At 53.6% G+C, this 27,976-nt stretch overlaps 1 protein-coding gene across 1 annotated transcript in view; it reads left to right on the plus strand.

The window, feature by feature from the left end:
- Positions 1–548: 548 nt before the first annotated feature.
- Positions 549–27,976, plus strand: part of TMPRSS4 (transmembrane serine protease 4) — a 41,009-nt gene continuing 13,581 nt past the window's right edge. The window contains exons 1-5 of the mRNA XM_032595057.1: positions 549–670; positions 989–1,050; positions 1,879–2,011; positions 3,334–3,505; positions 24,292–24,325. Coding sequence (XP_032450948.1) covers positions 549–670; positions 989–1,050; positions 1,879–2,011; positions 3,334–3,505; positions 24,292–24,325 — 523 coding nt within the window. The remainder of the gene's footprint in view (positions 671–988; positions 1,051–1,878; positions 2,012–3,333; positions 3,506–24,291; positions 24,326–27,976) is intronic.

Consider the following 27,976-nt stretch of genomic DNA (forward strand, 5'->3'; position numbering starts at 1 on the left):
AGGTGTCTTGTAAATTTCTCATAATCGGGGCTATGGAGGATTTATGTTCCCAGCACGAGGCTGGCGTGGAGCAGGTGCTCAGTAAATATTTGTGGAATTAATAGCTGGTTCCCCAAACACATACAGCCTCCTCTCTGGGCTGTGAATGTTCTTTTCCCCCTTAGAGCCCGGACTCTTTCACTTAGCAAGTCCTTGTTCAGCCTCATAAGCTCAACTCAAATGTTACCTCCTCTGGGGAGGCTGCCCCGACCTCGGGCTCTGTTTGTTCTTTCAGTACAGCATCTTCCTGCGGATCAGAGGGCGAGGTCTGGGCCAGGTCACCCCCACCCACCCAGTCACTCGCCACCCACCTCTCCACCCTGGTCAAGAGATGTGGAGGCAGGGAAGGCACTTCATCTGAGTGTCCCCAGTGCCCAGCACACTGTAGGTTCTCAGTCCACGTCTGATGAATCAGAGATTCACAGAGCCAGGAATGAGGTCAAGGGATGGTCCAGGCCAGAGACTTCCAGGCTCAAGAACTTTGGTTCAGGGCAACGGGCAGGGAGAAGATGAGGGCCAAGGGAGATGGTGTGGGGAACATCCAGGACCATGTCTGCATGGTGAACCTCATGAAGTCTGCTCCCTTCGTGAGTCTGGCGTTCCATGCGAGACACGAAGCCTACTTGGAGAAGTAGGGACCCCGGGCGAGGGAGTGAGCACTGGAGGCACCGTGGCGGCACCTGCAACCCCACGGAGGCCAGGGAGCCTCAAGGAGCCAAGCAACCTCTCCCCCAAGCATCGCTCTGCGGCCAAATGCACTCAGTCAAGGGAGAGGCACCAGCGCCATCATTAAATGACGGAGTGGGGGACCTGCCAAAGCCCGGACAAAGGCAATCTAAAAGCATTCCTGCTTCCAACTGGGTCAACCCAACGAACTCACTTGTTAATGGACCCCCATCAACACCGGCAGCCACACAGAAGCCTCAGCCACCCCCAACCCCTCCCCCAGGGGGCCCTTCTGGTCCTGCGCCAGCATCCCGCACCAGCTTGGGTCCCAGGCCGGCCCGCCCGGTATGGGCTGTGGGCTGTTAGGCCAGTCACCTCCGTTCTGCGGCCATCATGGGAACCGGAAGACGGAGCCTGCAAGGCTCTTAGGACGACAGCAGCCACGGCACCCACTGCAGGCAGCACAGGGCAAAACGCGAAGGGCAAAGCCAGAGAGAACAGGTCTCCTCCTTTTCTCCATCCTCCCTGGCCCTGTGGACCAAGCAGTGATTGAGGCTTTCTCCATCTTTCACCTCAACTACTACGACCAATTCTTCCCCACCTCCCTCCTCTGCCCTGTGCGGCTGCCGGAATCATCTTCCCCTGTGGCAGGAGTTGTGTTTTCAGCTACTTTTACCCAAGCAGCGTTTCAGCGCCTTTCGCGTGCACGTGCCAAACTGGGGCTGCAGGTATAAAGATACACGCGGCCCCTCCTAGGAAGTGCTGCGCAGGGTCCCTAAGTACTTAAGGCTGTTGTACAAGGCACTAAGCTGGGACTCGAACTGGTCACCACCCCATCTCCATCGCCCCTCGCTCGCCCCCCCTTCCCTCCCAGCCCACCTTCAGCACAAGGATTAGCAGCAGATGTCCCAGCATAAAAAAGGCTGTCCAGGGGCGATGACAGAAACAGGCAGAGGACAGGACTCAAACATCTCCAACCATCCGGCTCAACGGCTTTGGTGGAGGAAGTGCCCTTGGAGGGGGCAGGGGGGTCACTTCCCTGCTCAATATTTCCCTTCAGGTGGCAGTGTGAGCAAGCTCAGAGCCTCCCCCCCGCCCAGGAGGGCCTCCCCCCCGCCCAGGAGGGCCTCCCCCCCGCCCAGGAGGGCCTCCCCCCCCCCGCCCCCCCAGCAGGCCTACCTCAGGAGAAACCAGCCCAGGACCCCAGACAAACAGCCAGCCAGTACCGGTCCAGCCTGGACTTGAAGGCCAAGAGCAAGAGCCAGCGCAGCCCCAAGCCTCAGCCCGAGACCACCAGTCCCAGGCTGCGAGGAAAAAAGCCCACCCCCAATGTGCAATGGCCACATTGCCTACCCCCTCCCGCAGACATCATCTCACCCGGATGCAGGATGCTTGGTGTAGCTGACGTGGTACAAGTTACACTGGGGCAAAAAAAAAAGCCAGAGCCAAATAGGAGTAGACAAGTGAATTTGCTGCAATACATGTAATCTAGGTCAAAGATCAAAACTCCTGTCCACAGAGGACACGAGCTGCCAGGACTTAGCTGTCCTGTGTGTATAATCCCCAAGGACACAGGGCAACTCTAGAGGAAAGAGGAAGAACACAGAGAAGAAAAAGACACAAGCCTGGGAGCTGCCGCTGTGTTCCTTTCCTGGCGCGACAGTGACAAAGGCCCACAAATGAGGTGGCCTAATCGATAGAGACCTAGGGTTACATGGTTCTGGAGGCTGGAGGTCTGAAATTAAGATGCTGGCAGGGCCAGGCTCCCTCTGAAGCCTCTAGGGCAGGATCCTTCCTTGACTCCTCCAGCTTCCGGTGGCCCCAGGTGTTCCTCCACTGTGGCTGCACCTCCCCATCTCTGCCCACCCCCCCATATCAGTCTTCCCCCAATCCCTCCGTCTTCACATCTTCTTTCCTCTGTGCATGTCCATCCCTGTCTCTTCTAATGAATCGTGTTGCATTCAAGGCCCATCCTTCTCCAACAGGACCTAATCTTAACTAACAACATCTACCTACGCGGACCCTGCTTCCCAATAAGGTCGCATTCTGAGCATGCGGGTGAACATGAATTCCTAGAGGACACTATCCAACCCAGCAAAAAGCTATCCTGCCCGGTTGTCAACAAAAGGCAGAAGAAGAAAGTACCATGTGAAGGGGTTTGGGACGGGTCAGTTCCAGGTGGACGTCTCAGTGGCCCCGGCCAAGTCACTCCGCTTCTCTGAGCCTCAGTTCTCTGATCAACTGCACAAGGTCGGTTTTGAAGGCCGTGTAAGAAAAAGCTTGGTTACTGCAAAGCTCTGTACCGGGAAACACGGGTGATGTTTCCCTCAACAATGCCAGGTAAGACACCACCGATACTCTGCCTGCCTCCTTTCTAGGTCCACGGTTTCTACATTCCAGAATACCCTCTGCAACTATGGGGCCAATCTCGCATGAGCCACGAGCCGGCTCCCTGGATGAACTGGGAGCACCTGCCCTGATCACACGAACAAGCCTTGGCCAACGTACCTCTGCAGAAAGTCAAAGCTGGATCATGTTGTGATTCAGGGCTTCTAGACGGCACCCTTAAGCAGCTGGGCCACAGGGAATCGGGGGTGTTGTCCTGTGAAGCCTCCGCCCGGTTCACAGAGGCAGTGAGGTGCAGAACGAGCCCAGAGAAGGAGCCCAGCACAGCATGAACAAAGCCCGGCGAAGCTCTCAGAACCGAGAGGGGGCGCAGCTGCGGGACAGTCCAGCCCTTCCCCCAGCGGGCGGAGGGATCTACATCCGGGTCCTTGAAATTCACAAGGCCTTTACTCAAGCCAGTCACTTACCTCGCCTGCCTGCGCTCAGGGGTGGGCGGAGCCTCCCGACCCACGTTGCTCCCCCAAGTTCCCCACCCGCGTTGCTCCCCCGTGTTCCTAGCCACCTTGCAGGGCAGACCGTGAAGAGACTCAAAAGGGGTAAGGGTCCCTCCCTCACCCACACAACTGGCAGAAGATGCGGCTGGAACGTGAGTTACCAACACATACTGTTCATGAAGCTTTAAAGAATGAACGACGTGCACAGAATACAGGGCCCACGGTAATCAAAAAACACATTCTAAGAGTGACGATTCATCAACCCACAACTGAAATCATCCTCATTTTCCTTCACCGGCAGTATTTCCATGGCACCTACTGTGTGCCGCGTCCTGCCGTAAGCACTTTCTCGACCTTAAGTCACTTAACCCTCACAGCCGCCCCAGAAGGTAGGGCTTATTTATTGCCACCCACTTCAGAGATTTGGAAAGTGAGACAGAGAGGGGTTAAATAATGTGCTGAAGGTGACATAGCTGGAAAGTGACAGAGCCATTGAAGTTAAGATGTAACGCCCACAAGGGGCTCCTGGGTGGCTCAGTCGGTTAAGCTTCCAGCTTCGGCTCAGGTCATGATCTCCCGCTTTGGGGGTTCAAGCCCCAGGTCGGGCTCTGTGCTGACAGCTAGGATCTTGGAGTCCTCCTTGGATTCTGTGTCTCCCTTTCTCTCTGCTCCTCCCCTGCTCACTCGCTGTCTCTCTCTCTCTCTCCTTCAAAAATAAACAAACATTCAACAAAGAAAAGATTTTAAAAAGATGTAACACCATGCATGGTGATTATTCCGTGTACAAGCTGGGAATACAAATGTAGTAAAGTTTTCATCTATACAATTTAATTTCTAACCATGCTCTTAAAAAAAAAAAATCATGCAAGTTCTATATGTTCATGGTCTCAGATGCATAGCAGTTAGGATGAAAGGCAATGTCGCCCACCCCATCAGCCTCCCTATTTCTTTCAACCACAAGCAGCTCCAGGGTAAAGTTCAGAGCATCTTCTAGAGACACCTGAAAAGAAAGGCTGGACTCGGCAATAATGGGAAATTCAGTCTTTGCCTAATTTGTGGGGAGAAGGCCGAATGGCAAGGTATTTTTCTGAGACCAATTTGAAATACATGGGCAATGTGGAAACTGTCCCCCGGACAGCCCAGAGTTCTGGGGCAACGGGGGCGTGAGTGGCTTTTCAAGGGCCCTGGAGAACTGCCGAGGCCCTTGCAGACCCTCTCCACGGCTCATGCAGGACCCAACCATGCATGAAAAAGTGGAAAAGGCCCAGGTGTCCTAGGTGACACAAGTCTGGGGCACAGCCCTCTCTGGGCCTCAGTTTCCCCCTTTGTAAAGATTTTTTTTAATGTTTGAGAGCGAAACAGAGCACAAGCGCAGGAAGGGCAGAGAGCGAGGAAGACACAGAACCTGAAGCAGGTCCAGGCTCTGAGCTGTCAGCACAGGGCCTGATGCGGGGCTTGAACCTGTGAACTGTGAGATCATGACCTGGGCCGAAGTTGGACACTTCTGACTGAGCCACCCAGGCACCCCCTCCCTGTTTACAAAACGGAGGTAACGGAAGCACCCACATCCTAGGGTGGCCCTGAGGTCTGAATAAGGTAATGCAATTTCTATACACAGGCATAAAAGCCTGGCACACAGGAACGCGTTACATGTTAGCGATGTTTTACTTCCGCGGCTTTATTGAACCAAACGTGACCTGTTGTTCTGTCAGATACTCCTGTCTGCCCCCACTCCCTACCTCAGCCTGAGGGGGATTGATCCCAGCAAGGACCACAAGACAAGGTCAGCTCCCACCCGAACAGATCAGCCACAGTTAGGGATTCTCGATGTCCCCGGTTCCTCTTTGGTGCAGACATGTGAGGCTTCATTCCACAGCGTTGGGGCCTAAACCATGTCTGGGAGAAGGGTTGGTTAGCCGTGAAAATCCTCTCCCAAAAGTTAGCGAATCCAGAGAGAGCCACACTTGCACACCTCACGGTGAGCCAAGGCGTCCCTTCTGTCCCCACAGACACACACTGCCTCCCCCATCCGCCTCATTTCAGAGCCACTTGGCTTGGATGCTATGGGCCGTTGCTGGCACATACCCACCGTCTGCGTCCTTGTCCACAGAACTTCCCGGGAGAGGTCCCAACAGAAGGGTCTGTCGCTGAAACCGAGCTCGAAGTACTTGGGCTCAGAGGAAAGGACCATAGTCTCTGCTGGCTGGAAGGAACCCCAGAGGTTCATCGATGGCAAGCTCCAGTCTCTAAATTCAGCTCACTCCAGAAATAACAGCCTCTACCCACTCCCAAGCGTGGGAAGAGATCGGAAACAGCATTTCTGAAACTTCAAGGTACATACGAATCTCCCAGGGATCTTGTCATACAGATCCTGAGTCCGTAGGTCTGTCGGGGCAAGGGGGAGGGGGGGTGGGGGTTCTGCCTCTCTAACAATCTCCCAGGTGATGCACGGATGCTGGTGGCTCCACAGACACACCTGGAGCAGGAAGGATCTGGAAGGCCTGCTGCCCTCAGAAGCTCCTGCTTGCATAGCAGGCGTGCAGGGCGTGGGCAGGCTGAGCTTCCCAAGGTACAAGCTATGTATTTTTTCCAACTACAGATCGAACCACAGTGCTCTTTACCACCACAGAAAATAATTGTTGGATGGATGAGTGGATGGTTGCTGATACGAAGGTCGAATGTGCCATCAGAACAACTGGCAAATTAATACACTGTCCTAAAAATTGCATATCCAAGTAAAAATGTCCTGGGGGAAAATGAAGGAAGAGGGAAGGAAGGCAAGAGAGAAAGAGGGAAAGAGGGAAGGAAGGGAGGGAGGGAGGGAGGGAGGGAAGGAAGGAAGGGAGGGAGGGAGGGAGGGAGGGAGGGAAGGAAGGAAGGAAGAAAGAGGGAGGAAGAAGAGGTCGAGTGGGGAGCTAAGGCTGCCCCTGGACGAATGGGGGGGGCGGGTCCAGTGGTAGCCTCCTGCCTGGGCCCTGGGAGGTGTGGGCTCCCTGCTCACTCCAGCCTCTGTGCCTCCCCCTGTAGATTCTGCAAGCCTCTTCCCCAGGTATCACAACATCCCCGTCTCTCCTCGGGCTCCCAGACCCACCTGGAAGCTGGGCCCCAGGGTTGAATAATCCTCCCTCCAACACGTCACACCCAGCAGCACTCTTGTGCAGCGCTCTTTCCTGTTCATCACCTGAGTGCCCGGCAAGGCGATTCAAAACCTGGGGCCAGATGTTTAGACTGGCATATAGAGGATTCCAGCCCAGGGAAAGCCTGTGCAGGATGGCCCATCGGCCCCTCATTATCTGACTGTGGAAGTTCTTTTGAAAAGGGAGGCACCTGCCTAGGTCTTTGCAGCCTGTCCCTTGAAGCCACCTGTTCTAAGGTCATAGCCACTTCACTCCAAACTTCCAATTCTAAAGCCTGCTGCCCTAACATGCACCCCAATGTTTAAAGCAGCACTAATGACAACAGCCAAAGTATGAAAGAACCCAAATGTCCATCGACTGATGAATGAATAAAAAGATGTGGTACACATATACAATGGAATATTACTTGGCGATCAAGAAGAATGAAATCTTGCCATTTGCAACAACATGGATGGAACTAGAGGGTATTATGCTCAGTAAAATCCATCAAAGACAATATCATGTGATTTCACTCACATGTGGAATTTAAGATACAAAACAGATGAACGTAAGGGAAGCCAAAATAATATAAAAACAGGGAGGGGGACAAAACATAAGAAACTTAAATACAGAGAACAAACTGATGGTTGCTGGCGGGGTGTGGGATGGGGGGGGAAGGACTAAAGGGGTGATGGGGCATTAAGGGGAACACTTGTTGGGACAAGTACTGGGTGTTAAGTGTAAGTGATCAATTGCTAAATTCTATTCCTGAAATTATTATACGCTGTATGCTGACTTGTTAAATTTTTTTTTTAATTTTTTTTCAACGTTTTTTACTTATTTTTGGGACAGAGAGAGACAGAGCATGAACAGGGGAGGGGCAGAGAGAGAGGGAGACACAGAATCGGAAACAGGCTCCAGGCTCCGAGCCATCAGCCCAGAGCCTGACGCGGGGCTCGAACTCACGGACCGCGAGATCGTGACCTGGCTGAAGTCGGACGCTCAACCGACTGCGCCACCCAGGCGCCCCTGACTTGTTAAATTTTAAAAAAATAAATAAATAAAGCGGGGCACCTGGGTGGCTCAGTCGGTTAAGCGTCCAGCTTCAGCTCAGGTCACAATCTCATGGTTTGTGGGTTTGAGCCTCGCGTGAGGCTCTGTGCTGACAGCTCAGAGCCTGGAGCCTGCTTGGGATTCTGTGTCTCCCAATCTCTTTCTGTGCCTCCCCCACTCGCTGTCTCTCTCTCTCTCTCTCTCTGTCTCTCATTCTCTCAAAAATAAATATTAAAAAACCCCTTTAAAATAAATAAATAAAGCATAAAACACTCATAATAAATCAATGAATGAATGAATGAATGAATGGCCCATTGCCCTAGATGGGAAAAGGGCTGGTGCCATACTGGCCCAAGAGACCCTCCAGACCAGCCTTGGGTCTCTGCCGCTCAGAGACAAGTCCAAGGCCACACCACACTGAGCAGCGGTAGTGGAGCCAACAATCAGTTCAAACTATCCTCCGGCTCAGACGTCACTACAGTCATCCAGGCACCGTATTTCCCCAGACCGTGGACTTAGGGCCTCAGACACTTGTACTACCATCAGCCCGTCCACACGGGGAACCAGATTCAAGTCCCAACTCTGCCAAAACCTCGGTGTGATTTGGGGGCCAGTCACTTCCTGTGCACGAGCTCGGATTTCCTCCACTGGCGACACAGAACGTCCCTCACACGGTTGCACGTGGACGGCAAGCGTGCCATCGCTGGAAGGGACGAGGCACATGTCCACCCTGGACTGGTCTCCAGGAGGCATTGAGCGTCTGGATTTGTTCGGAATCGGGCGCTAATTTACCGTGGGATCTGAGCTATGTGGCTTCGCCTCTCTGGAATTTCGTTTCCTCGCCCACAAAATGGAGAGATGGGAGAAGACAGTCACCCCGGTTCCTTCCAGCTCCCTGGCTCTGTGGGCCAAGGTTTCACCTTGTATATCCCCTGGCCAGGGGCCAACTCAGGCCAAGATATTCAAATAAGTAATAACCGGTGAGGCGGGGCGAGAAACCCTTGGGAGGGATGCTGGCAGGGACGTTGGGCATGAGTCCCGCGCGGGCCAGGTCCACGCGGGGGGTGGGGGGGACAAGGGACGGGGTAGAAACCGCCCCATGGGCTTTCCGATCCTGTTGCTCCACACGTGGCAACGAGCCAGTTCCGCTGAGCGCCCCACTCTCCTCCACCTCCCCGCAACCCCAGTCAAAAGCACCCACACATGGAGAAGTCACGCAACCTGGAGAGAGAGAGCGCGAGGGAGTGAGCGCGCACGCCTCCGGACATCTCCACCAGCCAGCACCCGGCTGGGGGGGGGGGGGGATGTCATTCAGGCGGGAAGGCTTTTTGCAACATCTTAGGTGTGTCACCTGCTCAGGGGCCAAAGGCCACGAATGACTCCAGGTGTGTCCCAGCCCCTACAATGGGTGTGAGGTTACAAGACACTTAATCATTCCAGTTTGGCAACTTCACCTGTAGGGTTGTTTTAATCAACTGGCCAGCAGTCCCCAAATCACTCCTGGAATGCAGCGGTGGAGGCAGCGGGGTGCTGAGGGGAGAGGGATGCCTGACACGCGGGACCAACGCCTGCCCTGCACTTAGGCCTCTTCCGGCCAGTGCTGCCCAGGGCGGCTCTGACCCGCGGACCAGCCAGGGCCCGATCCCAGGAGGTCCTCCTCCCGACGGGCTGCCGACCTCAGCTCCGGCCTGTAGAGAAATATGGAAGATCGCAGAACCGGCATGGTGAGTGTGGGGGTCCCTTGCTCCGAGTCCTGCGGGAGGGCAGGTCTCCCCAGAAAGGGCCCTTCAAGCAGCCTGAGAGTTTTGTAACACCTTCCAGGTTAAAAAAAAAAAAAAAAAAAAAGAGGGGACAGTGAATCACCCCCACATGCCAGCCCTTGCAAGTCTCCGTGCCCGTCTGCCCTCCTCTCCCTTCCCTGCCAGCAGCCCCTGCACCAGCACCGAGGATGCCGGGACACAGAGGCCAGGCTTCCCCTCCCTGATCCTCCTCCTAAATCCTTCGTGCTCTTTTGTCCAAGGTCTCCTGGTCTGTTGGCTGGAGGTTGGCACTGTTTTTCCAAGGGCAACGGGCTGTTTTGATGGCCCTCTGCCGCCTCCGGGGGGAAATGGACTCCCTTTCTTCCTACAGAAAACAAGGGACAGTTGCCTCAAAACAATCTAAGGTGTTTATGGAGATCCACTTGGCCTCTTTTTAGACCCTGCCCTCTCTCCTCCTCCTCCGAACGCCCAGAGCATCTGCACTGTCTTGGGACAAAGAGAATCAATCCCATCTCTCAAGGACATCTGAGGACAGGGAGGGGAAGAGATCATATCCGAGTCTGAGGTGGAACTCAGGGAATCTCTCCATCTCTAATTCTTGGCAAAGATGCTGCAGTTGCCTAAAAACCAACACAAAAATGAAAGGGGAGGGAAGGGGAAGCTTTCCGTCCAAGGGGAACAGAGGTGACCTGCTGGGGCCCCCCAAGTGGCATTCTCCTGGCAAAAGTCTAGACCCAGGGCTGGGGTAGCTGAGGATCAGAGAGGGGAAGGGCTTGCCTGCTTTCCTCTGCGATCCAGCCAGGATGGAAGCACCAGCTTCCCACAGCCCCATCCAAGGAAGCACCTAGAAGCCAAGCCTGTGTGCCTAGAAGCTGCATCCTGCTGGGCTCTCAGGAGAGAAAGGAGGCACCGCCTGCCTGCGCGGCTGTGAGCTGCTTGTTGGTGACACCGAGGCGGTCTGAGTGCCTCTCGAGGGAGTGACGTGGGAGGGGGCAGTTTCTAAGGCACTTAACCAGAGCACAAACTGTAGAATCAAAAGGTCGAACGGCCAGCTCCCTTCTTAGCGTATAATTCTTGAGACTTTGCTCTTCCTGAGACTCATTTTCTTCCTCCGTAAAATGGGAATCTTATCCATGCCACGCCTATGCATGCCGAAGGCTAGTGGAACGATTGGGCTAGTAAGCCTAAGGATGTGGGGCCAAAGAGGAATCCCTTCCAGGAAGTGACAGGTGGGCGGCATGGCCCCACTGAACTTCACCAGCCAGGCAAGGAGCTGGGCGTTGCTGGCAGTGGCATTGCCGGGGTCCCGGGTAGGACCAGAGAGCTTCTGGCCCCTGAGCCAGCCGTGAAACCACCTGTGCCTAATAACCCAGTCATTTCCCTCTAATGAGGCTGGGAGGGCCATAGCGCCCAGCCCTGGGGAAAGATGAAACAATTCATGCTGGGGCCCAGCCCTTCCTTCCCCCTCCCCGCCTCTTCTCACCCCTGCCAGCCCCGCCCTGGACAGACAAGTCCTGCACAGTTACTACCTCATAGCAGTGGGCAGAGGTCTGAGCCCCATCTCTGTCCCCGAGGGGAATGTTTCCCTTGATATTTCAGCTGCTGCTGAGGCCTGGAGGGGAGCCTGGGACTGGCCATCCTGGTCTTGACTCCTTACTGCCCACGAGGCCCCAGACCATGAGCCACCAGAGTAGAGTGTTAAACACCCAAGGTCAGTCCCAGCCCTCTGGCTGCTCTAGAGGAAGCAGGTTCTTCCTTCCCTCTCCCCTTTTCCAGCTGGTTCAGACCAAGGAGTTTGCTAGGCTTGGCCGGGACTCAGGAATGTGCCAGGTCAGTGGGCCAGCCTGTGGCAGTGGGGGGTCTAGGAGCACGGGCGGGCCCACCACTCAGCCCTGGTGATGCCATCCTGGGCTCTGGAAAGACCCTAGAGGGCAAGCTCGGCAAAGAAGGGCTAAGGCCCCTGCCTGCTCCCCCAGTGCCCTCCCTACCTGGGTGGGGGGCTTGCTGCTGCTGTGACCCCCGAAGTAGCTCCCTCCATGTAGCCATTTAATCAGTCCCTACAACTGGCCAGCCCCCTGAAGGCAGCAAGGGGGGCACAAGGGTACAATGCCCTGGTTCTGCCCTGGAGCTTCCCCAAATCCAGAGGAAGGAGAGCTCCTTAAGCCAAAGATCCAAAGAGACTGTGGCAAGTCCAATACCAGAGGTGATGACAAGGGACCCCTAGAGCAGAGAAGGCAGTGAATCCTCTCCAGGGTGGTTGTGAAGTTGTCCCAGAAGAAACAGTATTTGCACTGGAACTTGAAGGATGAACAGGCTCTCTCCAGGCAGATAGGGTGGGAAGCGGCGGGCGGGGAAGAGTAAGGGGGAAAATGGGGGGGGAGGGGGACATAAAAACGGGTCTCAGGAACTCTGGACAAACTTGGCAGGAGATGGCAGGAGATGGCATGAGACAGAGGCTCTCGGGCCTGAGAATCTGCATTTCACATTTCCCAGCAGCTCCCCCTGGGGCTTCCTTCTTGCTCACCTAAAAACATCTACCCAATAACACCCCTCAAATGCCCAAGCAACCATCCCCAAGACGGTGAATTCCTCACAAGCTAAAATGCATTCAGCTGCCACGTTTTCATGTAAACGTGTAAGCCACCAAACTGGGAGCTTCTTGAGGACTGGGTTTTTCCCACTTTTAGCCCCAAACCTGACACAGGGCCTGACACACAATAGCCATGTGATGAATGCTTGCGAGTGAATAACAAGTAAGTGACAAAAGACTGAATTCCCAGAACCTGCTGATGTATCTGACACTGATAACAAAGTCAGTCAAGTCTGACTGGAAAAGACGCCAGAACCTACCAGGGGTGTCACCAAAGTGCTTTCATCCCAATCAGGGCGGGGGGGGGGGGAGACGTGGGGGGCAGGGGGTGTGGAAGTGGAGAGAGACAAGCCCAAGCCTGTCTGGAAACCCCAGGGACTGGAAAGAGAGTCTGAGCAGAACCAATGTGGCAATCCCTCTGCGACGTGCTCGACTCCACCTCACAGCCCGAGGCTCTGTCTTGATTACAGCAGAGAAATCTGTAAACAAGCCTCAAAACCGCAACACCCCTCCCCTACCCACAACCAGGGACGCGCACGGGGTAGCGGATGAATGGAACGCTCGAGGGAGGGGGGCGAGAGGCTGAGACGGCACCTGCCCAGGGCGGCAGCGGTCTCCCGTTGTGCCGTGTCCCGCGCATCGGTCAGGCTGGCCTCTGCCTGCTGGTGTGGCTGAGCTCGCCACAGGGTTAGGCACTTCCTGGGATCTCCATTTCTCCTTTACAATACGCATTCACTCGTTCGTTCGTCGCGTGTTCCTCAAGCATCAACTGCGTGCCAGGCACTGGCAAGACTCCGGAAGGTTCAGAGAAGAACACACACAAGCGAAGCCCTCGGTTCCGTACAGATGGAACAGAGGCAGAGCCGAGTGCTGACCCCACCCCAGGCAGAACAGGCCACTTAGTCACCCACAGACATCAACACAAAGACGATGATGCAGCTGAGGGCACCCCACCCCAGCCTACTCTCACCCTGACACCGGGGGGGCCTTCTCTCATGATCACGTCTCTGATCCCCAAGGAGGAGGGTACCCCACCAGGCCATCGGGAGCACCTCTCCCGGTGAGTAGGACTCGCTGAATGTGTCACCCCTACCTGAACGCAGCAAGTGCAGCCTGAGAAGCACATTCACCTCCCGAATCTCCCCGCATCTTACACCGGCCGAGACATCATCATCCTCGTTCTAGAGATGAGAAATGCCAAGACTCAAGAGGCTCATGACTTGAAAGGGTCACTCCGCCAAGATCTCTAAGCTCTGGGACTTCAATATCAAGTGCTCAGATTTTTTCATAATGCCCTCCTTCTCCTCCCAGATGTGAACCCATAGACCTGAACTTGAGACTAGACCTCGAACTTGAACTTGCAGTGGAAACTGCAGAGCCAGGGAGCCCCGTATCTCCCTACCTAGAAGCTGATCAACTTTGTAATATAAAGTGTGCATTGAGTGAAGACTGTATCAGCTGGTGTGACCAAGTGGAAGAAAGACAATGTCCTTTCTGTCCAGAGACCTTCATCCCTCACTACCCTGCCAAAGGTCACTAGGAGGAAAAGGACACACGGCAAAGGAAACCAACGGACAGAATTAACTTAGACTTTCAAGAATACCAGGAAAAAGCTTCATACCCAAAGCCGCTTGGGAAATAAACACGCAAGTTACCATGAGATCACTGAGGATAGAAAACTAAGTGAAAGAGAGGAAATTATAAGTAAATCAGGCTTTGAACTAGTCTTCTCTGTGGGAGGAGGCAACAGAAGCTGCAGGCTAACATCAAGCAAGCTCTTTGGAGTCACAGGCCCTCAGGAAAGGACCTTAGAGGTCTTCTTGGTCAACGTGTTCCCTAAATTTGTTTCAGCCTCAGACCCTGTTGCCCAGCAAAATTTAACCTAGAACCCCCACATGGAAAACAGACCCCCACCCACTCCTGCCCTTCCTCCCTCCTCTTGCAACAACCTCACGGGTCTCCATCGAGTCCCCAGGGGTGCCATAGAGCTCTCGTCTGGCCTTGCCCTGTCTACTGTGGACATCTACATGAGCTTCTACTCACACACCTTCTGTTGCTTAGATGATCTGCCCTTCACTGAGAGAGTGAGGAGAGGGAGAGAGAGTGAGGAGGGGGAGAGAGGGAGGGAGGGGGGAGAGAGGGAGGGAGGGGGGAGACAGAGAGGGAGGGGGGAGACAGAGACAGAGGGAGAGAGAGAGAGAGAGAGAGAGAGATCTTTCCTTTCTGTAATGCCCCTCATTCATCCTGGGCATCCCTTTGGCCACTTCCTTGATACAGCCCTCCACATGGTCAAGGACCACGTTTGTGCTACCAAAGGTCTTTGCTTCTCTGGCCTGAAGCCTCCTCCCTTTGTTCATAGAGAGGTCAGGTGACATCTCAGGACACCTAACTGCCCTGGCGCCTCGCCACCCAGTGCGCTCCACTGCATTCATTGATTCCCTCCTGAAGGCAGGCCTCTGGGCCCAGTGAAATCACAGAAATGGCCACCATCTGCCCAGCACCTGTTACGTGTGAGGCCCCCTGCCAGGCTCTTCCCACTAATAACTAATGATTTTTTAGCATGGGCTATGCCAAGCCCTTACTAGCTTCTACAATAATAGTTCTATGGTGATAGTTATTAATTACTAATAAGAAGTAACAGAACATATGCTTCATGGGCACAAGGACTTTGCCTTTTTCATTCACTGCTGTATAACCAGCCCCCAGAACAGGGCTTCGCTGGATGGATACAACAGTCTTATTGTGGCTATTTTTATTGTTACTGACATTTATCGCATTCTTACTGTATACCAGGCAATGCGCTATAGGCTACGCATATTTGGGTCTCATTAAGACGACTTAGAATCAATCTCTCTGTCGCACGCACGCACACATGTGGCTCCCAGTGCCTAAATAACTTGCGTAGCCAACGGCAGACGGGAGAGGAAAATCTTACGAAGCCTCACTGAGTTACCGAGTGGGCAGGAAAGGCGGTCAAAGTGGTAAAAGGGAGCTTCGGTTATGTAATCACCAAGCACTAGCTGCAGAGAAGTCACTGGAACACCACGGCAGCACTCTTTACGGGATCACGAGTTCGGAGTTCACAAGAGAGACCCAGGAGTCACTGCAGACGTTGGCCAGGAGACGGCGGCTCTTTGCTGCAGCAGCCAAGCCAGTGCCCCTGGGGAACACTCAGTCCTGCCCTTGAACAGCACCGCCATGCACACCCTCCTTGAACGCCATGTGGAGGTCTGCTCCCCAAGCCTCCAAGGTAATCGGAGCCGAGGGCAATGCCCAAGCACTAAATTTAAGTTTGTCTCTATGCTGAGCATCTCACCAGGGTCACTACCTTGTTCATCCTCACCCACAACATCAGGAGGCAGATCACGCTCTACCCACTTTACAGATGAGCAAACGAACGTGTCAGAAGCACATGAGCGGTCAGGGCCAGAACTGGACTCAGGCCAGAGCCCCCGACACAGAGCTCGGAAGAGCAGACACAGGGTCAACCCTCCATCTGCCCAGAGCAGCTGAGACCCCTCGAACTGCAAAGACCAACCGAGGGCGACCGTGAGGAAGTCTGTGAAATCATGAGAGGACCAGACAGGGTTCCTGTGACCTTGAAAACGCGCGTCATCACTGGCAGGTAGAACCCCTCCCACAGCCTCTCTCTCTCTCTCTCTCTCTCTCTCTCTCTCTCTCTCTCTCTCTCTGGTCTTATCATCACAGGTTTATCACACCCACTTCCAAAGGCAGAAACGGAGTCTGGGAGATGTTAAGTGATTTGCCCAAGGTTGCTGAGCGGGTAAATTGTAGAGTTTGACTTTATGACCCCAGAGCCCCTCTTCTCACCCCATTACTTAAAGGGCAATTTGGTATAAGCAGAAGAGAGCATGATTTTTCAAATGCAGTATAAAATTCACGGGATTCTTTTATAAACGCCAGACTCCACCTGGGATGGCAGCTCTTTAGTTCAGGTAAATTGCAGTGTTTGGAAACAACCCTCCCCCAAACTTTAGGCTCCATCAGCACCACCTAAAGGCAGACCTCCAAGAGTCCCCATCAGGCAAACCCCTGGGGTCGTCTTCGATCTGAGCGGCCTGACTCCTGACGGCTCTCTCATGGCCCCTTCAGCCACTGCCCAGGCAGTGCCCTCGGGTGTGCAAAGGTCCTCCTTTCCAACAGACCTTCCTGGGAGGGAAGGCGGGGCAGGATTGGCCCGCCACCCTAGGGCAGAAAGTAAGTAGAATGAAATAGAATGGTGGAGAACTCAGGCTGCAGAGAACGGGGCTACTTCCCCACCCCTGCACGACGAGAAGGACCTTGGAGGGATTGGTACCCGTTAGAGTTAACAATAGCATCACCTGGAGGCAAGGTCAACTCAACCCAACGGGCATGTGCTAATACCTCACTCTGGCACGTCACGTCGTCTTGCCACGTGACCCGGGGAGAGACAACAGGACGAGTCCGTGCCTCGGTTTCCCCATTTGTGAAACCAGAAGAGCTGCTCTACCTTCAACCTCGCCCGTAACCCCAGCTGGAATCAAGAGCTACGCCTAAACACAAGGTCTGATCCGCAGAGGAGGGCAGCTGAGCAGCAGGCCGGCAGCAGAATAATGGCAGGTCACCCGACACCTCCCGGCTGCCCCAGGCCCCGCCCTGGAGCCATTGTGTGCCGCCGTGGGGGTCGAGGTGCTCGGCTCCGATTGCCAACAGGTCAGCACCTATGTGGCTTAGAACAAGGCCCAGCGGTTTCTCAGGTAGCAGCCGAGGCGGAGGTTAGCCCTGAAGGAAAACGCGCCGCCGTGGGCACCTGGCACAAGGCACAGCGAGTGAGAACGTTCGCAGAGACCCCTGCAAGGGAGAGCTTGGTTACCCACCCGTGTGTGGCCCCGGATGGATGGAGGGGTGGGGACCTGTCTGGATAGTTCCGAAGGTCCTGGAGAGCCGGCCTCATTTTCCATCTCTGAGAACTTTCCGTACACTCAGGGCTGCCGTGTCACAGCCAGGCCCATCTCCAGAAACTCATACCCCCCGCTTGTGACTCACAACCGCCCAGCCCTCATGGCCCCACTCCTCGCCTTACCTGTCATGGCTGAAGCACCCAACACAGAGGGTACTTGCTCAGCCCCGGTCAAGGCATCAAACAGCCCTATCTCTGCTGTAGGTGGAGAGCTCACAGCCACCTGCTGCCAGGTCGGGAGCGGGATGTGTTTTCGGGGTCAGGGAATCGTGCAAGGCACCCTCGGAGCAGCCCCTGAGCCAGCCAGTGGCCGAGCCCTTCTCTGCGAGCAAAGAGCAACCTCTGGGTCTCCTGGCACACCCGAGAACTCTCCCCACCTGGTCCCCTGGGTCGCCCCTGCTGCCGTGTCCCTGACCTCAGCAACACAGCCGCCACCTGCTAGAGCCACAGAAGGCCTGTTTATCTCATCACCTAGCAACAGCAGCATCCCTGCCTCTAGCCTCTAGGTGTTCCCCAGGAGACCGTGGGAAGCTGGGGCTGGAGCCCCCATGGGAGCCTGAGATTGTCACACACCAGAGCAGGGCCAGAAAGCCCCTCACCGCGGGCCTCTGCTTCTCTCCCTTCCTCTACACCCCCGGTCATCCGAGCTCTGCCCCTGTGGACTTCTTTCCAGAACAAAGAAGCTCAGAGTCAGCGCTGCAGAGAGGAACAGAGAAATAAGGCCCAGGGGCAGGCTGCCTGGCAAGGAGAGCAGACAAAAGAGCTGGCCAGGCCTTCTGGTCCCTCGGCCTCTACGAGCGGTCACCTCCGCTTCCCCTCATTATTAGGCTGGTGGAGCGCCTGCCTGTTTCGGCGTGTGGTTATTAACCCTCTTACCCGCTTTACCATCCCTCAAAGAGAGTTTCCAATCACCCTGCGGTCCAGAGAGGTTGAGGGGTGTTCCCAAGGCCACACAGGGAGTCACAAGACAAGGCAGGAAGAGAACTTCTACTCCCCGGGCCGGTCTTCTGGGTCGTCTCTGCAGCACACTTAAAAACAAGAGCTGCCTGGTGTCTGGGTTCATCACCTCTGAGCTGGAAGGTTAAAGCCGAGCTAAAGCCAATCAGGATTCTCCAAGATCTGCAACACCAGGGGCTGAGGGGAAGCGAGGGGAGGAGGAGGAGCGGAGAAATGTGCAAACCTAACGGAAGAGAGGGAGGAAGGGACGCTGAGGACAGTGAAGTCCCTGCTATCGGCACCAAGCAAGGCAGCGCCTTCCCCAGATAAGGGGACTTCTGACCCTCGTTCTTGGAAGACTCGGCAGAGCCAGGAACCAAGCAGACAGGGGTTTGCCTTCAAACCGATGAAGGGCGGAGGAGATGCCGGGGTGACCTCTGCACGGCAACTGCACGCTAACTATATGCAACCAAACTTCGTGCCAGGGAGTAGAGAACCGAAAGGACCCAGTGCCAGCTAATGTCACTTCCCGAAATAGGTTTCTGCAACTGGATAGGGGAGGTGGGGGTGAAAACAATAGTCCACCGAGTCCAAAACCCTGGCCCCAAGAGCTGGATCGGTTACTTACTTGCTCTGAGGCTATAGCAGCCACTTAATCTACATGGGGCTTGGTTTTCTCTTCTGGAAAATGGGGACAGTTTCTCAGAGTTGTTTTGAAGATTAAAAGGGACAGCACTGGGGTACCTGGGTGACTCAGTTGGTTACGTATCCGACTTTTCATTTCAGCTCAGGTCACGATCTCCAGGTATGTGGGACTGAGCCCTGCGTTGGGCTCTGCACTGACAGCACAGAGCCTGCTTGGGGTGCTCTCTCTCAAAATAAGTATTTTTTAGGGGCGCCTGGGTGGCTCAGTCGGTTAAGCCTCCGGCTTCGGGCTCGTGTCATGATCTCGCGGTTCGTGAGTTCGAGCCCCGCGTCGGGCTCTGTGCTGACAGCTCAGAGCCTGGAGCCTGCTTCAGATTCTGTGTCTCCCTTTCTCTCTCTGCTGCTCCCCTGCTCATGCTCGCTCTCTCTCTCTCTCTCTCTCTCTTTCTCTCTCAAGAGTAAATAAACTTAAAAAAAAATTTTTTTTAGTATTTTTTAAAAAAGGGACAGCATTTACGAAAGATACCGTAAGCTCTGTAATAATCCCCAAATGCAGTAGTTAATTGTTCTGCCTCAACCTTTGGGTTTTGGATTAACGTCTTTTCGTGACCAGTGACCAACCGAAAAACAGGGAAAGGTGATTCTCTGAGCAATGAGGCAATCAATAGGTGATTTTCTGCCTTCTCACACCCACCTGCTAACTTCTCCTTCCCCACTCCCCACCCCCACCTTGTCCAGTCCAGCACTCCTGGGCTCTGGGGGCCCAGGCATTCCTGCCCTTCCACTGTAATCCAGACAGCAGGAGCTTCCTTCCCAGATGAACCCCTAAGTCAGACACCGGTTGGGCTGGACCCATGAGTCAGGGCTCTGTAGCAGACTGAATCAACACAGCAGACAGGCCTGCCCCGCCAGCAGCCCCAACAACACGGGAAAGGCCGGTGCCTTTCCTAGGGTTGGGCTGGGCTTGGACTGTGTCAGTTGTGGTCTGAGGCTGAGTTCAAGTTGGAGATAAACTGAGACACCTCGCACAAGGCAGAAGGCAGCACAGTTGGTCTTGGGTGGCCTCTCAATCTCCTTCCCTCTGTCAACTCCAGGGCTAGGCATCTCCCCCATCTGGCCTGTTATTGGAAATGAGGGAGTTGCCTGGGATGGTCCTCACAACCCCTTTCGGCTCTGTGCCCTCTGATCACGGCATGGACTCACCCAGTGATGGGGGATGGCCAGGCTCCTGAATCTTACCTGGTGCCCTCGTCTCTCGGCCCCAGCTCGGGATGGATTCTGGACTGAAAGGCAACACAGCTACCGTGCATCCCCTCCCATCTCCACCCTCCTCAGGAAGGTCATTGGCATGGACATTCCCCAGTTGCCACTCTTAGACCTAAGTGTGCCCACCTCCCTGCCCATGACCCCGGATGCTTGTGACCTTCAGCAGCTCCCCTTCCCAGAAGTTTAGCAACCCAGCATCTCTGATCTCACTGTGTCCGAGATGTGTGCCAGAGAAGCTTCCAGAAAGCCAGACAAAGAGCAGGCCACTTGACAGAAGAACTTGGGCAGCATGAGAGTCAGAGTAGAGTTCAGGAGGATGGGAAGATAGGAGTTTGTCTCCTTAACCCCTCAGCACAGCCAGGCAACTGCTTTTTTATTTTCTCTTTGAACCTCAGGTGCACACCACAGGACAAATCCTAATCCTGGATTCATGCCATTTTCTTTTTCCACTGTCGGTCCCTGCAGGGCCCCCTTGTAACTCTCCAGCTCATTAGATGGCTCTAACAACGTAAGCTTCCATAAATCCACCTCCCCAGACAAAAGCTGCATCTAACCATGAGATTCCCCTGCGCCCCACCCCACCCCAACACACACATTCCCTCCCCTGCTCAGGTGGGTGGGCAAGTCTGATGTTTAATAATTCAGCAAATACTGATTATGCATCTTTGCGAGGCCAGGAAATGTGCTAGGAGCCCCCTTGAAAGTAAGCACCATCCCCAACCCCATGTTGATCATTTCCTTGCTCCCTCATGAAAAAGATTCTGTGTTACGTGTCATCTTTTGGGATTTGCTTTTTCCTCTAACGTTAAATTACTAATGCCGTCCGTACTATTCTGTAGCCCCATGGTTCATCTTGACGGCAGTATAATATTCCATTGTATGCATATGCCACCGTCAGCTTCTTCAAGGCTGGCCTGGGACTGAGCCCTGAAACCAGGATACTTTCCTTAAGTCTTTCGCCCAACAAATATTGATTAAACGCCCACTCTATGCCGGGCATCGTAGGAGACACCTGGGATGCCATAATTACCGATTAGTCACAGTCTGTAATTCAAGCTTGTGGTTTTGATTTAGTTTATTTTCTGTTTTCAAAAAGGTGTGGGATGTTTTCTGTGCAACCACACTGTTCCGTGGGCCGCAGTCGAACACGTATCAGCTAAAGGGGCACTGAGGTCACTTCCACTCACAGACGAGGAACCAAGAGAGCGCAGACTGTAAGCCTCTTTTGTTCCCTCTGTGTCTCAGCCTCCAGCACAGTTCAGGGCCCGTCAAAGGCATACAGTCAATATTTGCTGAATTAATAATAAACAAAAGAGACTCGCCCTACCTACCTCAACTAACGCAGGCATGTAAGCACAGGAAGACTGAGTGAAAAAGAATGAGCGGACAGGGAAGGGCCACTAAATGGGTGTTCTTGACCCCTCTAACCTGCCCCCCCCCTGCAGCCCTTGTATCTCAGCAAATACCTTCCTACCTGCTCACTCAAGACCGAAGAGCGTCCAACCCACTGGCCACGGCTGCCGCTTTTCTCTTCCAAACACACGGTGACTTTCCCCACCACCACCCTCGTTCTCCTTCCTCTTGTCCTTGCTGATCTTCTGTCCCTCCCGTGTCAACCTTGCTCCTCCCTGTCATTCAGATCTCAGCCCGGAGAGTCAGTTCCTAACCACCCTGGCCCCTTCCCTAGGCCTCCGGCCCTAAGCACCCACCAGGCGTGCTCTCCCATGGCCCACTTCACTCTGCATGGCACCTGCCACTCGGGCTTCATCTGTTCACACCTGCCCTCCCCCTGCCTCCCAACACCCTCTACTCCCCCATTCCCCAGAGGTGAGGGCAGGACAGGCCCGGCCCGGCCTGTCTGGGCACCTCTCCCGTCCTATTGTACTTATTTATTTGTCTTTGAATCCACAGCCCCTAGAGCAGGGCCTGGTCAAATATTTAATTGAACACTTAACTACCCATACTGGTTATCAGACAGCTGGTATCGTTTGCACCCCTGAACTTGAACTGAGTCAGACAAAAGAATCTGGTGAAGCGTTACACGCCAAGATGTAGATTAAGTACCGTTGATGATATTATTACCCAACTCTGCGGCCACAGCAATGCAGTGGTGCAGGATTTGTGCTCATCTGTATCCTGGAAATAGTCCCCACCCAGGCCCTGGAGACGGTGGAGGGGAGGTGGCTGGGAGTCATCCACCGGACAGAGCCCAGAGTCCAGTTCCCTCGAACAACCATTGATCCGGTCTTTTGCTGGGGACGAGCCCGGTGCAAAATTCTGAGGGCACAAAGGCAATAAGCGGGTGCCCAGTGGGAAAGTGCTGCAGCACATGCCAGGGGGCCCAGGAGGGAAGGGAGCTCCCACGCGTGAGCCAGCCCCTTTCCGCTCCACGTCTCACTTTCAGCCTCATGGTAGCATTTCCGAGTAGGTGTCATTTCCCCCACTTTGAGGAGGGTGAACGTGAAGCTCGGAGAGGTTAACCATCTTACACCCAAGGCTCACACGTAATAAGACGCAGGACCTATATTCCAACTCAGCCCCTGCGAACTCCACAGCCTGCTGTCTCTGCTACGTCCCCCAGCAGCCCAAGGCCCCACGTCACCGAAGGGCCAAGCCAGGCACGTCCCTCCAGCAGGTTAGAGAGTCCGGGAGATAAGGAAGGGGCTCCCTCTCCCAAAGACCATGTCTGCCACGCTCAGCCATGGCAAACACCCAGGGACACGCACACACCCCCACCAGACCTAATCTGGGACCCCCACACAGGGGTTAGAAGCAGCCCGGTCACTCCCAAACGGGATGAGAAAAACTCCCAGGCGGAAGTGTTCGGGGTCCTGCAACTCTTCCACCGGCCAGTGGAACCGTCATGACCTCAGCACAATGGGCAGACCGGTCCCAGGATGGAGACCCAGACCTCAGGCAGGCCCGCCGCTCCCCCAGCCCAAGGACTCCAGATCCTGTACCAGCTGGAGACGGAGCAGAGAGGAGAGATTTCTGGGAGGAACAAGAGTGAGGCATGAGCCTTGGCAGTGCCCCCGCACGCACTGCTTCCCCTAAACCTTCGCTTTGCAGGAAAGGGGGTGTATGGACTTCGTATGTGAGCCCTGCGGGCGCGGCTCCTGTGTGTGACCCTGTGTGGCTGTGTGTGTGCCGAGTGCACACGTGAAGTGGTATAAGTGGAAGAACAGAGGCTTGTGTGTATTTGGGGATATGCGTCAACGGTGGCCTAAGGCAACACTTGCAGAAATGCCGTAGTGCTCTGGTATGGCTTTTTGTGTGCTCGTAAATAACTGATGTCATGATGTCATGACACGCATTCAGTCAAGTACTCAGATCTAAAGTATCCCCCCCTCCATGAATGTTCAACATATGTACCCCCGTGTAACCAACACTTCAATCAAGATCTATGTGTTTTCTAATATTCCGGAAGGTTCCATCGTGCTGCTTCCAATAACTGCCCCACCCCCCAGTGGTAATCCCTATTCTGACTTGTATCACCATAGATTAACTTTACCTTGTGAAATTCATATATATGAAATAGTGAATATGTTCTCTTGTGTCGCATTTCTTTCTTTCATCATTATGTCTATGAGATTCATTACACTTAGCACTAGGTTATGCTTGTCTATTGTTGAAACACATTCCATGATATGAAGATACCACAATTTATGTATCTATTCCACCAATGACTGACGGTGGGTTTTGCCAGTTTTTAGCCATTATGAGTGCAGTCACTACACCCATTCACATACAGATATTTTGCTAGACACACACCCACTCATTTCTCTTGGCTAATTCCTGGGTCACAGAACCATAGAACAGTCATACAGCATTAGCAGATTCAGCCAAACCATTTCCCAAAGTATCCGTGCTAATTGATACTCCCAACGACAAAGTATAAGAGCTCCAACTGTTCCACATCTTCGTCAACACTTAGCACTGTCAGTCTTTTTAATGTTAGCCATTCTGGTGTCCGTGGAGAGCTACCTCACTGCGGTGTGAATTTGCATTTGCCTGGGCGAGTAAGGATACTGAGCGCCTTTTGGCACCGACTGGCCACTGAAGTATCCCCTTTTGTGACGTGTCCAAGTATTTATAGAACTACAACATCGACTGAAGTAGACAAATGGTTGACCAAAACAGCAGAGCAGAGAATCGTCCTCAGAGACTCAGCAATACCACAACCCAACGGCCAGTCACTTCTACAGTTGCCAACTAGTTGCTACAATTAGTAAGCGAGTTGTACCAGGTAATATAGATGCCTAACTGAATTTTATTTTTTGAACCAATTAGGTATCACAGAGCCCACAGAGCCCTCCCCACTTAGATTCAACAGGAAAAAGGGGATGGAGATAAGAACCAAGAGCCTCCCCTGGGCTCTTAGCCCCGGCTTGACAGGTTCCCTCACTCAACTCACTGACTGTTTTTCCTTCAATTACAGGATCCTGGCAGTGATCAACCCCTGAACAGCTTCGGTAAGCTCAGGTCCGGCTTTCCCTTGATCACCTCAGCCTCCAAGTTTCAATCAGTTACCAGTTAGGTACTAAACCCCTCTTGCATGGCCCTCACTGCCACCGCCAACGGCTAAATGGCATGGAAGATATCCATCCACCCACCCATTCATCATTCAACAAAAAAGTATGAAGCAACTCTAAGGTCCAGGATAATTCTAGAAGTAGGAAGCAAATAGGAGAAATAGGACCGACAAACCTAAACCCCCAAAAGCAGTTCTTCTCCAACTCATTCGTTCAGTTTCTGCTTTTCTTATTCATTCAACGGCACTGTGGGTGCCTGCCATATGCCAGGCTCTGGGCTAGGTGCTAGACTAAAGCAGGAGATAAGACAGCCAAGTCCCTGCCCTCGTGAAGTTTACAGTCTGACCATGCTGCCACGGAACAAGCTGGACAAAGCTATTTTCCCTGCTAGACTAGAAAAGTATAGTGTTTGCCTGAATAATTTAAGAGATGAAGTGTTCCCAAATTTAGGGGGCTTTTTCCCCTCCCATTCCATTTTCTCAAACCATTGAGAGCTACTCCTGATAGCCCGCTGTATCAGCGAAACAAGGGAGCAAAGAACAAATTAATATGGCAGATCAACAAGGAATTAACTGATCCCACTTCCTTCAACAATTTCGGGGTCCCAAGTTAATAATGATCGGAAACCACACAATCTCCCACAAGTAAGATGGTACCTACTTTGGAACCGGATATAGCAAAACACCACAGTGTCCCCAGAGAACACCAGACATCCAAGCGCTCCGCCAGCTGAGAAAGCCCGAGAACTGCCAAACCAGAAAACAAGTTAAATTTGCCACCAACGTCCGTGTGAAGGGAGCTCGAGAGCGAGAGATTAGTGCCAAGTGATCAGAGACCATAGCGTCGTGGGTCGGGCGAGCTTTGACGAAGTCCCCACGGGAGTAAAGGATCAGAAGGAAATGATGGGGGTTTCAGGGGAAGAGGAAAGAACAGGTGCAAAGGTTCAGAGGGAAGAATGACCAGGGCATGAGTCGCCTGCGTGGCGCCGGGGGCTGGCGAGGATGGGCAGTGCGGAGTCCACGTGATGAAGAGAGGGAGGCCAAATCACACTGGCTTTCAAAGTCCGGCAAAGAGTGTGGTCTAGAGACAGAAGCCGTGGAGGGTTCTCAAGCAGGGAAATGACAGGGCAACGATATTTGGGGGGGCTCTATCTGGCAGCAGTGTGCAGGGCAGGCTGGAGGAAGGAACAGTGGCAGGCGGGGAGGCTCTTCATAGCTCACGGTGGCTTTGTTAGCCTTAAGTATGAAACGCAAACCAGGAAAACTCTACCCGTCCTGGTGATGCTCTCCGAGAACCTCAGGGAGGCAGAGACAGAAGGACCTGGACACGGGAACTCATCGAAGGGCTCCCCATAGATGATTCACCTCTGAGAAAACAAGCCCACCTCGTGTCCCCAGTGGTAGGTGCTCAGTAAAGAAATCATGCATGAATGGATGAGCAAAATGTCACCATATCCACAGCCACAGGAAAGAGGACAGTTCTGCACACTGACCACTGGGACTCTAAAACAATATCTGCTAAGATTGATAGCCTCCTCCACTTGGGGCACCCGGGTGGCTCAGTCAGTTGAGCAACTGACTTTGGCTCAGGCCATGATCTCACAGTCAGTGAGTTCGAGCCCCGCGTCAGGCTCTGTGCTGACAGCTCGGAACCTGGAGCCGGCTTCGGATCCTGTGTCTCCCTCTCTTTCTGCCCCTTCCCCACTCATCTGTCTCTCTCAAATAAATAAACATTAAATAAAAAGAGAGAGAGGGGCGCCTGGGTGGCGCAGTCGGTTAAGCGTCCAACTTCAGTCAGGTCACTATCTCGCGGTCCGGGAGTTCGAGCCCTGCGTCGGGCTCTGGGCTGATGGCTCGGAGCCTGGAGCCTGTTTCTGATTCTGTGTCTCCCTCTCTCTCTCTGCCCCTCCCCCGTTCATGCTCTGTCTCTCTCTGTCCCAAAAATAAATAAACGTTGAAAAAAAAATTTAAAAAAAAAAAAAGAGAGAGAGATTGATAGCCTCCTTCATGCGAGCTCCTGGGGATAACAGGCAATACCAGCCCACACCCCCCAGGGCCTGAGCTCTGCGTCTAAGGTTTAAACTCTCCCTTTGGAGGAAACACAAAGTTTTCTGTGCTTTCCCTTTGAGCAGATTCAATGATGTCAGCACTTACTGGGCTCCCAGTCTCTGGCTGGGCGCCATTCTCTGCTTATGAAAAGCTGAGGAAAGAGAGCAAGACAGACCTAGAACTAGCCATCGTTCAAGCCAGAAAACAAGACCCGTAAGAAAGACGGAAAGGATATACTTACAAGATCAAGCCAAGAACAATTCATGTATTCTCTCAGCAAATACCTGTTGAGGCACCAGGGACTCAGCAGTGAACAAAAAAGACAAAGACCCCTCTCTTCGTGGAGCCTTCACTTCAGAGTGTGTTAGAGTTGTAGAGTTATAGAGTGTGTTAGAGCTGATAGGTGTTTAAAAAAAATAGGGGAGGAGGACAGGCAGTTGGAGAATTACCTTTGAAAACGGGAGGTCAAGAAGGTCTCACGTGGAAGGTGACACTTGAAGGATAACTGGAAGAAGATGAGAGAACAAGCCATGGGGAGGTGAGGGGCAGAGAGCTGACCTATTGTTTTCCAGGGATTCTCAGGGTTGCCACACTTCCTGTCCTAGCTCGCCCCGGAGGAGAAGTCCCGAGGCACCTCCTCCAGCTTATTGCCTGCAAGATGAGGGGGTGTCAGAGAACCAATCGCTCTGGGAAACTTCCTGAGAATTTAACTTTTTCAAATCTTTGCCCCCGCACCACCGCCTTGGATAACGATATGAAATGGACAGTCATTATGACTTCCGTTTTAGGCATCTCCAGGCTCCTACCTAACTCCGGGTCAGCTGCATGTGGCGGGGGCCCGTCTGGCCCATCTCCTAACTCCAACTCTTCTTCATCTTTCTAAGCGTTAGTGGGATCGTGTTTCTCTGCTGCTCAAAAGCTTCCCCTAGCTCCACACTGCCTTCAGCATAAAATCCAAACTCCTGGCGTGGTATTCAAGACGCTCTACAAAGTGACGAGGCCAGTCCTGCCTCCACAACATGCGTTTGCCCCCGTCACATCCCAGGCACATGGGGAGCTCACGGAGGCCCACCCCCGGGCCTTTGTCCAGCTGGTCTAGCCCCCCACCCACCCATCTCCACCTACAGAGACCCATTTAAGAGCTCTGATGATAGCTGGGGTTAGCGGCAACTACGTCCTTGTTTGCTTCTTCCCCCAAACCTCCATCGCCTTAAAGACAAGGACCGTTCTAGGGACTCACTGGTTTGTTGAGTTGGAGATGGAGGCCACGAGGACACATTCATTCACAAGTATTCATTAAGAGCTTCAGGTCCCTGCCCTCCGCAAGCTTCTAGTTTCATCAAAAGAGAAGTCAGAAAAGAGGATCGAGGATAGGAAAGTGAGTACTTGCCTCTCCTGGGGCAGGCACGGGGCAGACGGGACAGGGTGAAACACCCCAGAAGAGACTAAGTCAAGACAAGGGAAGGGCATCGTGGTCTGGAGGCTCATTTGAAGGGCGCAGGTGAAAGATGGCTAAGCCTGGGTAAGTGAAGGAGGGGGAGTG

The sequence above is a fragment of the Lynx canadensis genome, chromosome D1 (assembly GCF_007474595.2).
Source record: "Lynx canadensis isolate LIC74 chromosome D1, mLynCan4.pri.v2, whole genome shotgun sequence".
Classification (NCBI taxonomy): Eukaryota; Metazoa; Chordata; class Mammalia; order Carnivora; family Felidae; genus Lynx; species Lynx canadensis.